At 45.5% G+C, this 12,547-nt stretch overlaps 1 protein-coding gene across 5 annotated transcripts in view; it reads right to left on the reverse strand.

Annotated features, from left to right (window-relative positions):
* The window catches only part of LOC139558802 (TGF-beta receptor type-2-like), a 58,714-nt gene extending 51,545 nt beyond the window's left edge, over positions 1–7,169 (reverse strand). Inside the window, exons 1-2 of one of the 5 annotated variants that reach the window (XM_071374242.1) lie at positions 6,943–7,168; positions 2,330–2,543 (exon numbers count right to left, since the gene is read on the reverse strand). In XM_071374242.1, the coding sequence (XP_071230343.1) occupies position 2,330 (1 nt within the window). In that variant the 5' untranslated portion in view covers positions 2,331–2,543; positions 6,943–7,168. Of the gene's footprint in view, positions 1–2,329; positions 2,544–5,511; positions 6,768–6,837 lie in introns of those variants that run through there. The other 4 variants (XM_071374239.1, XM_071374240.1, XM_071374241.1 and 1 more) reach the window with 4 other exon arrangements.
* Between the last annotated feature and the right edge of the window lie 5,378 nt (positions 7,170–12,547).

The raw sequence follows: 12,547 nt of genomic DNA on the forward strand, positions 1-12,547 counted from the left end.
GAGGCCTGATCACATTGGGTGAGATTTAAATGTGTTATGTAAACACTAATAATTAGGAAGAAGTTTATATTTTAGCAATAGTCCTATGTGTTATTCAGACCACGTGAAGGAGAGAGAGAGCACTGTCCCTGAATGAGGGACACCTGTCTGTAGTCTATTTTACCATTACCCTATGGGATACAATTATTTCTTTATGGAGTTATCAAGAGTGATAATTCTAATTTGATTTGTTATTCTAATTTGTTTATTTTTGATTTAACAGGCAGTGTTTTTGTTTTTAATTACCGGTCCCCTGGGGCCCTTGGTAAATATGCTAATGTGTTTCTTCACGTCTGGCTATAAAAGGAAGAAAAGTTTTTCCTACCTCGAGTTTAATACATGTATTGATGTTGTGGTGTTGTTTGTTTGTTGTTGTCTTGCTTCCATAACAAATCTCATCAGATTGGGTGTGCTGTAGGGTCGGGATGTCTCCCTAAGGATTGTCCTTCTAACTCCCTGACCCTGTAACTTTGTAGTGAGATTGCCAAGATGATAGGGACAATTTGGGGGGAAATGGTTTAAACTGTCTATTCTTATTCTCTTGTTTTAGAAATCTGACAATGGCGTTCAGTAGGGTCCTGCACTTCTCCTACCGAGTGCAACATGAGTCCACGTGGAGTGAGCATGGAGAGAGATCCCGTCAAAACATCTTTCATGCTGCTGCTGTAGTGGTAGGAAAATGGACAAGACATAATGGACTGTAAAGGACAGTGGCGGCTCAGGTGAGAGACATTATCAAGGGCCATCCACTTTGAACATGTGCCATTAGAAGGACGAACTGAAACAGTATCTGAAGAAAAAGATGAACGCACGCCAGGAGGAGGAGTGCCCAACAACCGTGCCCGTAGTTGTTTATTTGGGGTGTCAGGTTGATTGTGGAGGTCTGCACACTGCAAAATGTATAGTGTGTATAGTAAGAATGCATTGAGATACCGATCTGTCATTAACATGCCACTCACGACAGTGTAAGACAGGGATAAACGGTGGCTGAATGAGAAAAGTTAATATTGGTAATAAATTATACAAACTGTCTATATATAATTACATTATATTGTGTTGTGTTGGTGTGTGTTTGAGTGAAAGATTCAATGTGAAGCATTGAAGACTGTCATTGATAGCAGGGGTTTTGTTTTACGATGTTATCAGAATTGTAATGTTAAAGCTCATCAATACATGTGGCTTTCTGGATGATACAGTACAATTGACTTGAGCATGTTTTATTATGTTTATAACTATGTATGTGTTTGAGACAGAATGTCTGCAGAAGAGTGTGCCAAATGATAAGACCATTGCTGTACATTTATACCCCGGGGTGAGGGTAACTTTACTATTGTAGTGGAACATCTGTAAAACCACTGCGGTGATCACACCATAGAACATCAACCAGACAACGATTGGAATCGATTTGGATTGGTTCAGTAACTATTTGGTGTTATGGGAGCTACAATATTTCATTGGTTGATTTATGGCTTTTTAAAAAAAATTTTTTTTTACAATAATGCTTATTATAACATGTGTTAAAAAATTGTGCAGCAAAGCCATTGAGACTATTTTTGCCTTGCCATTACTGACCCCTGAAGGAGACGCCTCAGAACACTATTTACCTGATTTATTTCCTATGTCTGATTACATGTCACCATTTTTATTATTATAATATTTTTTTTTACCTTTATTTAACTAGCCTCCTTGGGATGAAATTACATACACTTTGAGAGGAGTTTTTCTGATGATATAATTACTCCTAACACTTCAATACACAACATATCCTGTACCTGTTACGAGGGAGGTGCAGGAATCAGGAGCAGGAGAGCAAGGAAATCCAGTGGCAAATAATGTTTATTGAGCAGTCCCAACTCAACTACAAACATGGGACTGAAACACGCCCAAACGAGGTTGCCACACACACAGGGAATAAAGCGCTACACACTGCCGAGAGAAAAGAAACCCCGTGGTGCAGACACGCACCCCTACTAACGTAACCACAGAAAAACAATCCCGCACAAAGACTAACAGGCAGCGGAGGTAAATATACCCACCGAAATCAACCGATAAGACACAGGTGTAAACAATACAGACAGACACAAACGAAAAGGAAAAATGGATCGGTGGCAGCTAGTAGGCCGGCGACGACGACCGCCGAGCCCCGCCCGAACAGGGAGAGGAGCCACCTTCGGTGGAAGTAGTAACAGTACCCCCCCTGACGCGCAGCTCCTGCAGCGCGGACGCCGGCCTCGAGGACGACCCGGAGGACGAGGCGCAGGGCGATCCGGATGGAGGCGGTGAAACTCACTCAGTAGAGATGGGTCCAAGATGTCCTCCACCGGCACCCAGTATCTCTCCTCCGGACCCTACCCCTCCCAAACCACGAGGTACTGCAGGCCCCTCACCCGACGCCTGGAATCCAGTATGGATCACACTGTTTACGCCGGGGCCCCCTCGATGTCCAGAGGGGGGGGGGGACCTCCCGCACCTCAGCTCCTTGAAGTGGACCAGCTACCACCGGCCTGAGGAGAGACACATGAAACGAGGGGTTAATACGGTAATAAGGGGGAGCTGTAACCTATAACACACCTCATTTATTCTCCTCAGGACTTTAAATGGCCCCACAAACCGCGGACCCAGCTTCCGACAGGGCAGGCGGAGGGGAAGGTTTCGGGTCGAGAGCCAGACCCGGTCCCCAGGTGCGAACACCGGGGCCTCACTGCGGTGGCGGTCAGCGCTCGCTTTCTGCCGCCCTTCGGCCCGTCTCAGGTGCCCGTAGACGGCTTCCCAGGTTTCCTTCGAGCGCTTCACCCAGTCCTCCACCACAGGAGCCTCGGTCTGGCTCGGATGCCACGGTACCAGGACCGGCTGATACCCCAACACGCACTGAACGGGCGAAAGGTTAGTTGAGGAGTGATGGAGTGAGTTCTGTGCCATCTCTGCCCATGGAACGTACCTCGTCCACTCCCCTGGCCGGTCCTGGCAATACGACCGCAGAAACCTACCCACATCCTGGTTTACTCTCTCCACCTGCCCATTACTCTCGGGGTGAAGACCAGAGGTCAGGCTGACCGAGACCCCCAGACGCTCCATGAACGCCCTCCAAACCCGGGACGTGAACTGGGGACCCCGATCAGTGCCGGAAGACGTGAGTAAATAGGGCCTCCGCAGTCTGTAGGGCCGTAGGGAGACCGGGCAAAGGGAGGAGACGACAGGACTTAGAGAACCGATCCACAACGACCAGGATCGTGGTGTTACCCTGGGACAGAGGAAGATCAGTCAGGAAGTCTACCGACAGGTGTGACCAAGGCCGCTGTGGAACGGGGAGGGGTTGTAACTTCCCTCTGGGCAGGTGTCTAGTAGCCTTGCACTGAGCGCACCTTAGCTAAAGTGGGCCACCAGTATTTCCCCCTAAGGCTTCACACCATCCTATCGATACCCGGATGACCAGAGGAGGGTAACGTGTGCGCCCACCGAATTAACCTATCACGAACACCAAGCGGGACGTACCTCCATCCAGCTGGACACTGAGGTGGAGTAGGCTCTGACCAAGATGCCCGCTCGATGTCCGCGTCCACCTCCCACACCACCGGCGCCACCAGACAAGAGGCCGGAAGTATGGGTGTAGGATCGATGGACCGCTCCTCTGTATCGTACAGACGAGACATTGCGTCTGCCTTAGCGTTCTGGGAACCTGGTCTATACGATATCATAAATCTAAATCTGGTGAAAAACATGGCCTACCTTGCCTGGCTTTGGTTCAGTCCCCTCGCCCCCCAGATGTACTGCAGATTACTGTGGTCGGTCCAGATGAGGAAAGGGTGTTTAGCCAATGTCTCCACACCTTCAGGGCTTTTACCACAGCCAGCAACTCCCGGTCCCCCATGTCATAGTTTCGCTCCGCCGGGCTGAGCTTCCTCGAAAAGAAAGTGCAGGGGCGGAGCTTCTCTGGCGCGCCCGAGCGCTGTGAGAGCACGGCTCCAATCCCAGCCTCAGATGCGTCCACCTCCACTATGAATGCCAAAGAGGGATCTGGATGAGCCAACACGGGAGCCTCGGTAAACAGAGTCCTCAAGCGACAAAACGCTCTGTCCGCCTCAGCCGACCATCGCAGACGCACCGGTCCCCCCTTCAACAGTGAGGTAATGGGAGCAGCCACCTGACCAAAACCCCGGATAAACCTCCGGTAGTAATTGGCAAACCCTAAACCGCTGCACCCCCTTTACCGTCGTAGGAGTCGCCAATTACGCACGGCTGCAATGCGGTCACACTCCATCACCAACCCTGATGTGGAAAGGCGATAACCCAGGAAGGAGACGGCCTGTTGGGAGAACACGCATTTCTCAGCCTTGACGTATAGGTCATGCTCCAACAGTCGCCCAAGTACTCTGCACACCAGAGACACATGCGCGGCGCGTTTGGCGGAATATATCAGAATGTCATCGATATACGCCACCACACCCTGCCCGTGCAGATCCCTGAGAATCTCGTCAACGAAGGATTGGAAGACTGCTGGGGCATTCTTCAACCCATACGGCATGACGAGGTACTCATAATGGCCGGATGTGGTACTAAACGCTGTCTTCCACTCATCTCCCTCCCGGATACGCACCAAGTTATACGCGCTACTGAGATCCAGTTTTGTGAAGAAGCGTGCTCCGTGAAATGACTCCGTCGCCGTAGCGATGAGAGGTAGCGGGTAACTGTACCCCACTGTGATAGAATTTAGTGCCTCTATAGTCAATGCACGGACGCTGACCTCCCTCCTTCTTCTTCACAAAAAATAAACTCGAGGAGGCGGGTGACGTGGAGGACCGAATGTACACCTGCCTCAGAGATTTAGAGACATATGTCTCCATAGCCACCGTCTCCTCCTGTGACAGGGGATACACGTGACTCCTGGGAAGTGCAGCGTTTACCTGGAGGTTTATCGCACAATCCCCTCGTCGATGGGGTGGTAATTGGGTGGCCCTCTTTTTACAGAAGGCGATAGCCAAATCGGCATATTCGGGGGAAGGCGCACGGTGGAGCTTTGGTCTGGACTCTCCACCGTCGTTGCACCGATGGAAACTCCCACACACCTACCTGAGCACTCCTCTGACCACCCCTGTAGAGCCCTCTGTTGCCACGAAATAGTGGGGTTGTGAAAGGCCAACCAGGGAATCCCCAGCACCACTGGAAACGCAGGTGAATCAATGAGGAAGAGACTAATGCTCTCCTTGTGACCCCCCTGTGTAACCATGTCCAGTGGAGCCGTGGTCTCCCTGACCACCCCTGACCCTAATGGTCAACTATCTAGGGAGTGCACATGGAAAGGTTTGTCCATCTGAACCAGGGGAATCCCTAACCTATGCGCGAAACCGCGGTCCATGAAATTCCCCGCTGCGCCTGAATCTACTAGCGCCTTATGCTGGGAATGGGAGAAAAAATCAGGGAAAGAGTTAACACATACATGTGGGGTGCCTCTGGGTGAGCCTGGTGCTGACTCACCTGGGGTGCCCGAACAGTACTCAGCCTGCCGTCTCGACTCCCAGACGAGCTCCTCCAGCACCGGTCGGCAGTGTGCCCTCTCCGACCACACCCAGTGCAGGAGGAGGCTCCTCCTCCGATCGCCCTCACTGCAGCACCCCCTAACTCCATGGGTGTTGGAGCGGAGGCGCTGGGAGGTGGAACCAACAGGACCCGATCCGGATGCCCGCGCGTAGCCAACAAGTTGTCCAACCTGATGGACATGTCCTCTAGCTGGTCCAGGGTGAGGGTAGCGTTTCTACATGCTAGCTCCCTTCGGACGTCCTCACGTAGGCTGCACCTATAGTGGTCAGGGCCCTGTCGTTCCACCCTGCGCCTGCGGCCAAGGTCCTGAACTCCAACGCAAAGTCTTGAGCGCTCCTTGTCTCCTGCCGTAGATGGAACAGATGCTCTGGGTAGTTGTCCCTCGTCGAGTCTGGTCCATCCCAGACCGCATTGGCCCACTCAAGAGCTTTGCCTGACAGGCAGGAGAGAGGGCGTTCACGCTCTCACCTCCCGAAGGAGTCGGGTACACGGTCGAATAAAGTGCTACACATGGAGGAGAAACCTCTACTCCTAAACTCACTACCAAACGGCACAACTGCCGAGAGAAAAGAAACCCCGTGGTGCAGACACGCACCCCTACTAACGTAACCACAGAAAAACAATCCCGCACAAACACTAACAGGCAGCGGAGGTAAATATACCCACCAAAATCAACGAGTAAGACACAGGTGTAAACAATACAGACAGACACAAACGAAAAGGAAAAATGGATCGGTGGCAGCTAGTAGGCCGAGCGCCCGAACAGGGAGAAGAGCCACCTTCGGTTTGAAGACGTGACAGTACCTACTTCCTCTTTACAGGAACATCATGCCACACACTCAAATGCTTTTCTGATGTGAGTTCCTCTTGGAAATACTAGTGCTTATTTGAATTATTTAACATCTACATTATGCTCATACATTCCATCCCCGCTTTAGTAAAAAATTAGGATTTGGGTATAAATGTATCACAGTTCCTGAATTCCTGATATTGAACAACAATGACTGCATAATTTGCGTACATTAAAAACTACTATGCATACAAATTCGCAATAACACCAGCCAATATATTTGTGAGATTAAGCTCAAATGAGCTAAACATTTTGCCTTCCACCAAAATGTATAGTTTTATGGCTGGATTATGTTTGACAACATGCTACAAAAACCTGAATGACAATTTAGAAGTTGTAATTTGGAGAACCAGAAACATGTGTCAATGTTCGTTACAATAACCTCATAAATGTTTCAATAATAACTTGATTACCTCGATAACACTAACCAACCACCAACATTCATAGGTTACTATAAATAAACATATAACTCACTTTTCTGTTCTAACAGAATACTACCAAACATTATCGTTCCCCACCAGAAAGGGGAAAAACGAAGTAGCTCCATTTAGAAACGGACTATAAACTCCTCTTCTTTTCATTTACTAAAGCCTTGATAATAGTAAATATTCAGACTTTAATTCGAGACGTTCTTCGGATTTTCTTCGGTCTGCTTGCTGTTCTCATGCGTCTCTCAAACAGCCTCCGGTTAGAAAAGTAAATAGTTCAGGCAGAACTTGCCGTATATGAGTCAGACGGTATGTATGCACTTTTCATGAAACAGGAAATCTTCAGAAGGGGCAGGACTGTTTTTTTCTTCTTCTCTAGGCTACTTCTGAACTTCTGGGCTTGTGGCTCACTGGTCTTGAAACATGTTATTATGGCCACAAAACTTATAGCAAGGCAAAACTTGAAATGACACGCTCCAAAATAGATGTCAATGATTTCAAAAGAAGTGAGGATAAGTTTACATCCAAACAAAACGTATGAACTTAACACCTCTCTACAATTCTGCAACATTGTTGAAGTTTTTACACACTTCACTGTGCCATTTACCATAACACACAAATGATTGATCAGCCAAAATACAGCTGTGTCTGATGTCAGAACATGTATGACAACATTACATAACTTCTTTACTTGCTATACTAACACTTTTTCACATGGACCCCTGATACATTGTCCCCCTCCTGCATATCTCTGAGGAAAGCTATTATTCATCAGAGGGGGGGCAGTAGAGGTGGTGAGTGGCCTGGGTGAGTGCTCCTTGATGTTCCTCTGTGTTGGTTTGATGGGTGGCGCTCAGGGGTTAAGTCAACTGTTAACACCCATAAATTAATGGTTTATTGCTGGGCTTCGCCAGCATATGTTTTCACTTGGAATACTCAAGCCATGATGTCAGGCTTCAGACCTGACCTTGTGAACTCTCTACAGATGTCGTCTCTACCTCTCTTCACAATAAGGTATTGCTGCCTTTCTTTGCAGTGCAATAAAAGTCACATAATATACTCATAATAGTTATGTGTGTGTGTTTTTGTCTGTGTGCGTGTGTGCACATGCGTTATACGTGCACACATATGTGTGCTTGTGTGTGTACGTGTATACCGTGTTAAAAATATGACAAACACACACACACACACACACAGCTTTACACACACACATACACTTATACATAGTACACATGCACGGAGTACTCGCTTGCACAGGGCCGGCTCCAGCCTTTTGGGTGCCCTAAGCAAGATTTGCAAAACATTTTAGTGGCCACTTCTTGACGGTGGAGAGAAAAATGTATGTTTTAATGTTAATTTCCTGCAATTAAAGGGGGCGTAGAGAAAATGTTGTAGTTTTCTACTTTTTTATACATTTGGAATGACTTAGGGAATGTTAATATGATATCTGAGTGAGAATGACTAACCACCTGGAAGTTTGCCCCTTAGACAAACTACACTGTTAAAATGAAGTGCTTTGAAACACTAAAACTAGTGGCAACTGAGCTGCCACCACCTTAAAGGAGACAGAACCTTAACTTTGCTGGAGTTTAGAAACACATGGGTGTGAGGGTATTGGGACAGATTTAAAGGGACATTTCAAAATTGTCACCACATTCTTCATCTCCAACCACATCACCCCAACGTCAACATATGTCACGCGATTCAGGAAACTAGGCATATGTCGCAAGTCACGACTTCACAGAAGAGACGTTTGAACGTAATTGTTTTTTAAATCAAAATATTTTTTTTCGCCAGAAATGCCTTCTCAAACATGTGAACTTTCATGTGCCTTAATTACAAACTTGTATGCCATCTGTAAATACGAATACAAGTGTTAAATTATGAGCCTTGTTGATTAAGCCACAGAAAAAGTCAGCAACCTTCCCACTAGCCATGATTGGCTGAGATAATGAGTGGGCTGGACATATAGGAGGCTTCTGTCTATTTGAGCTGGTCAGTCTGTGTTGGTAATTCTGTCGAACGCAGCTTTTTTAAATGTATTGTTTAGTGGAGCTGCATAAGTGTTGCTCTCCACTTTCTTGAGGATCAAGTTTTGAAATCAGTGGAATTAGAGTATGATAGCAAAATAAATGGAGAAAACATCTGTCTCAGGATTACATCTTCAAACTAAGGGCAACCGTGGCATGGCATTCATGACAGGGAGACGCATCCATCATGCATGATGTATACAGGTAAGATAGTCTAGCGTTAGCTAGCTACATTTTCAAATATTATACGTTTCTAATTTTGACAGAAAGTGGTTTCATTTCAAGCTAAAGTGTAGCCAGCTAGCTAATGTTAGCTGGCTGGCTTCATAGCTGACGTTATTATTCATGTCCCAGAGCCGTTTGCTTTTCTAGTTAGAGCCTAATGTTAGCCAGCTAACATTGAACCTGGTTGGTTAGCTCCCAGCATATTCATGCAGGGTACTAACGACATGATTTCTCACTGTGTTCATTGTTGTTTAACTAGCTAACGTTAGCTGGCTGGCTCATTAGCTAATGTTACGTAACATGTGTGGTCTTACACTTACCTAGCTAGGTTCATTGTTTACCTAGCTAGCTAGCTACATGTCTTAAGCTAAAGTGTACTGTTAGCTAGTGTCATGATGTTGGGTTGGGGGTAGGTTTATGACAATCATAAATACCTCTTTCCCCCTTTTTCCCTCTCCCTACTATAACGGATGTGACATAAGAAAAGCCCTTGGTTAACATAGAGATTCTGAGAACATCAGAAGTGGGGGGAAATTAACTATATTCTGGTAATCCGAACAACTGAACATATGCGGTGGTACTTAAGGTATATTATGTCAGTTCGGTTTCCCTCTGAGACACATCCATCATGCATGATGTATACAGGTAAGATAGTCTAGCGTTAGCTAGCTACATTTTCAAATATTATACGTTTCTAATTTTGACAGAAAGTGGTTTCATTTCAAGCTAAAGTGTAGCCAGCTAGCTAATGTTAGCTGGCTGGCTTCATAGCTGACGTTATTATTCATGTCCCAGAGCCATTTGCTTTTCTAGTTAGAGCCTAATGTTAGCCAGCTAACATTGAACCTGGTTGGTTAGCTCCCAGCATATTCATGCAGGGTACTAACGACATGATTTCTCACTGTGTTCATTGTTGTTTAACTAGCTAACGTTAGCTGGCTGGCTCATTAGCTAACGTTACGTAACATGTGTGGTCTTACACTTACCTAGCTAGGTTCATTGTTTACCTAGCTAGCTAGCTACATGTCTTAAGCTAAAGTGTACTGTTAGCTAGTGTCATGATGTTGGGTTGGGGGTAGGTTTATGACAATCATAAATACCTCTTTCCCCCTTTTTCCCCTTTTTCCCTCCCTCCTACTATAACGGATGTGACATAAGAAAACCCCTTGGTTAACATAGAGATTCTGAGAACATCAGAAGTGGGGGGAAATGAACTATATTCTGGTAATCCGACCAACTGAACATATGCGGTGGTACTTAAGGTATATTATGTCAGTTCGGTTGCCCTCTGTTGCCCTCTATATTATGTTCGGTTGCCCTCTATATTATGTCAGTTCGGTTGCCCCCTGTTCGGTTGCCCTTCCAAATGAGAGATCTGTGCTTTCATAAGTTTTCCTCTGCTCACAGTGGCCCGCCCCTGTGAAGAGACATGGGTTGTAAACTTTTCAGACACACCCCTCTCCCTCCACTATATAAAGCCATTGACAAAAATATAACTTTCTGTTCCGGGTACACCAGGATGACGGTCCTGTGTCAGAATGGTTCAGATAATAACTACAGAACCAAGCCAACATCAGCATGGACTTTGATTGTGAATGGTATGAACTTTGAACTCGTATTCACTACAGAAGTGATATCTCCTAACCGTTGAGTTAGCAACAGCTAAACGCAGGTTAGGAAGGACAGTCCGAGTATCCCGTCTACTATACACAACGTTACTCCAAAGTATCCCGTGACAACCAGAGACATTCTCCAAAGGACAGAGGACTCGGGTTGGCGATACGGCCTTCCATCTACCACCAACCTACTGAAGCGCAGCTCAGAGTTTTCCTTTTCAAATGCATTTTCCTTTTCAAATGGGCGGTAATTTAGAATGCATCAGATACTGTATTTACGATAGCACAGCTCGCCTATGTTCCAGTCTCCCGCTCTTTCACTAAGGCTCAGCCCCTCCCCTTTGTGTAACAAGCTGTCATATCTATTCCGCCCGCTAGGGACGTTTTTCTGTATGACGTAATTGGTGATCAAGTTATGATTTAATTGTATATGTGTGATTCTGTGTGATTAGTTAGGTATTTAGTAAATAAATAATTAAACCCAATTTTGTATTGCTGATTCAACTTGTTAGCCAGGATTCTTGCAGATAATCAAGGACTTACAACTTTCAGATGAGACTGAATAAAATGACGATTAATGTGACTGCTATTTAGTAAAATATTACTAAATCTTTAAGAGTTTATTCGAAAGATAACAGCTCTATAAATATTCTTTTGTGGTGTCCCTCTCTAGTTAATTAATATTTACATGATTAGTTCAATCAGGTAATATTAATTACGGAGAAATTATTTCATAGAATAGCATGTCATAGCAATTAATCTGGCCTAGTCAAAGACAAGACACGACACTAGCTAGCTAACGTTAGTTGGCTGGTTCCCTAGCTGACATTATTATTCGTATCCCAGAGCCATTTGCTTATCTAGTTAGAGCCTAATGTTAGCTAGCTAACATTGAACCTGGTTGGTTAGCTCCAGCACTGTGGCATTGTTGGCACTGTGTTCATTGTTGTTTAACTAGCTACGGTTAGCCGGCTGGCTCATTAGCTAACGTTACGTGACGTGTGTACAACACCCGTTGAATATGGCCGGTGTCAGTAAATGTCTGCAAAAAAACGTAATGAAATTGTTGCCAGCAGAACTGGTTAGGCTGTTTTCATGTTATCCAGAGGTAAACAAATCATCAGCCAGAACATCAAGTGTTCGTTCTGAACGCTCCGAGAGCGAAACGAGATGGGTGGGGCTAAAGCTTAAGAGGGTGTGAACGATGCTGAATGGGTATAGACAAAGAAGAGCTCTTCACTGGATACCAAAACATTCAAAGGCAATTTTCTCAAAAGTGCGTTTACGAGTTTATCAAATTTCAAAGCAGAATTACTTACCCATTGTTCCTCAAATGCAGTGTATGATATGCCATTTTGTAGCTCTGAGTCTCTACTTTTATCCAATGTTAAAAACATAATTTCATATTTTGCTACATAAAACCGAATCCAGGTGATGAGTCACATATGTGAAAATGGCATGTTTCTATGTTTTGTAGTGAAAAAGATAGAGGAAGATAAGTGTCTCCAATGACATCATCAACCAATTAATAGACAATTAGGAGGCAATTAGTAGGCACTGTCTACTAATATTTGGTTCAAATCACACGATGCATACTTATGATGTCTTGGAAACACTTATCTTCCTCTATCTTTTTTACTACAAAACATACAAACACAATTTTCACATATGTTGATGTTTGGGTGGTGCTGGAGATGATGAATATGACATTGACATTTTTTACAATTTCTCTTTAAGGTGTACTGAAACATTCATCCTGAGGTATTGTGAAACATGACATGGTTTGTTGTAACGCCACGTAATCAAGAGTTGCCAGACACTTGG

Source organism: Salvelinus alpinus, chromosome 29 (assembly GCF_045679555.1).
Source record: "Salvelinus alpinus chromosome 29, SLU_Salpinus.1, whole genome shotgun sequence".
Classification (NCBI taxonomy): domain Eukaryota; kingdom Metazoa; phylum Chordata; class Actinopteri; order Salmoniformes; family Salmonidae; genus Salvelinus; species Salvelinus alpinus.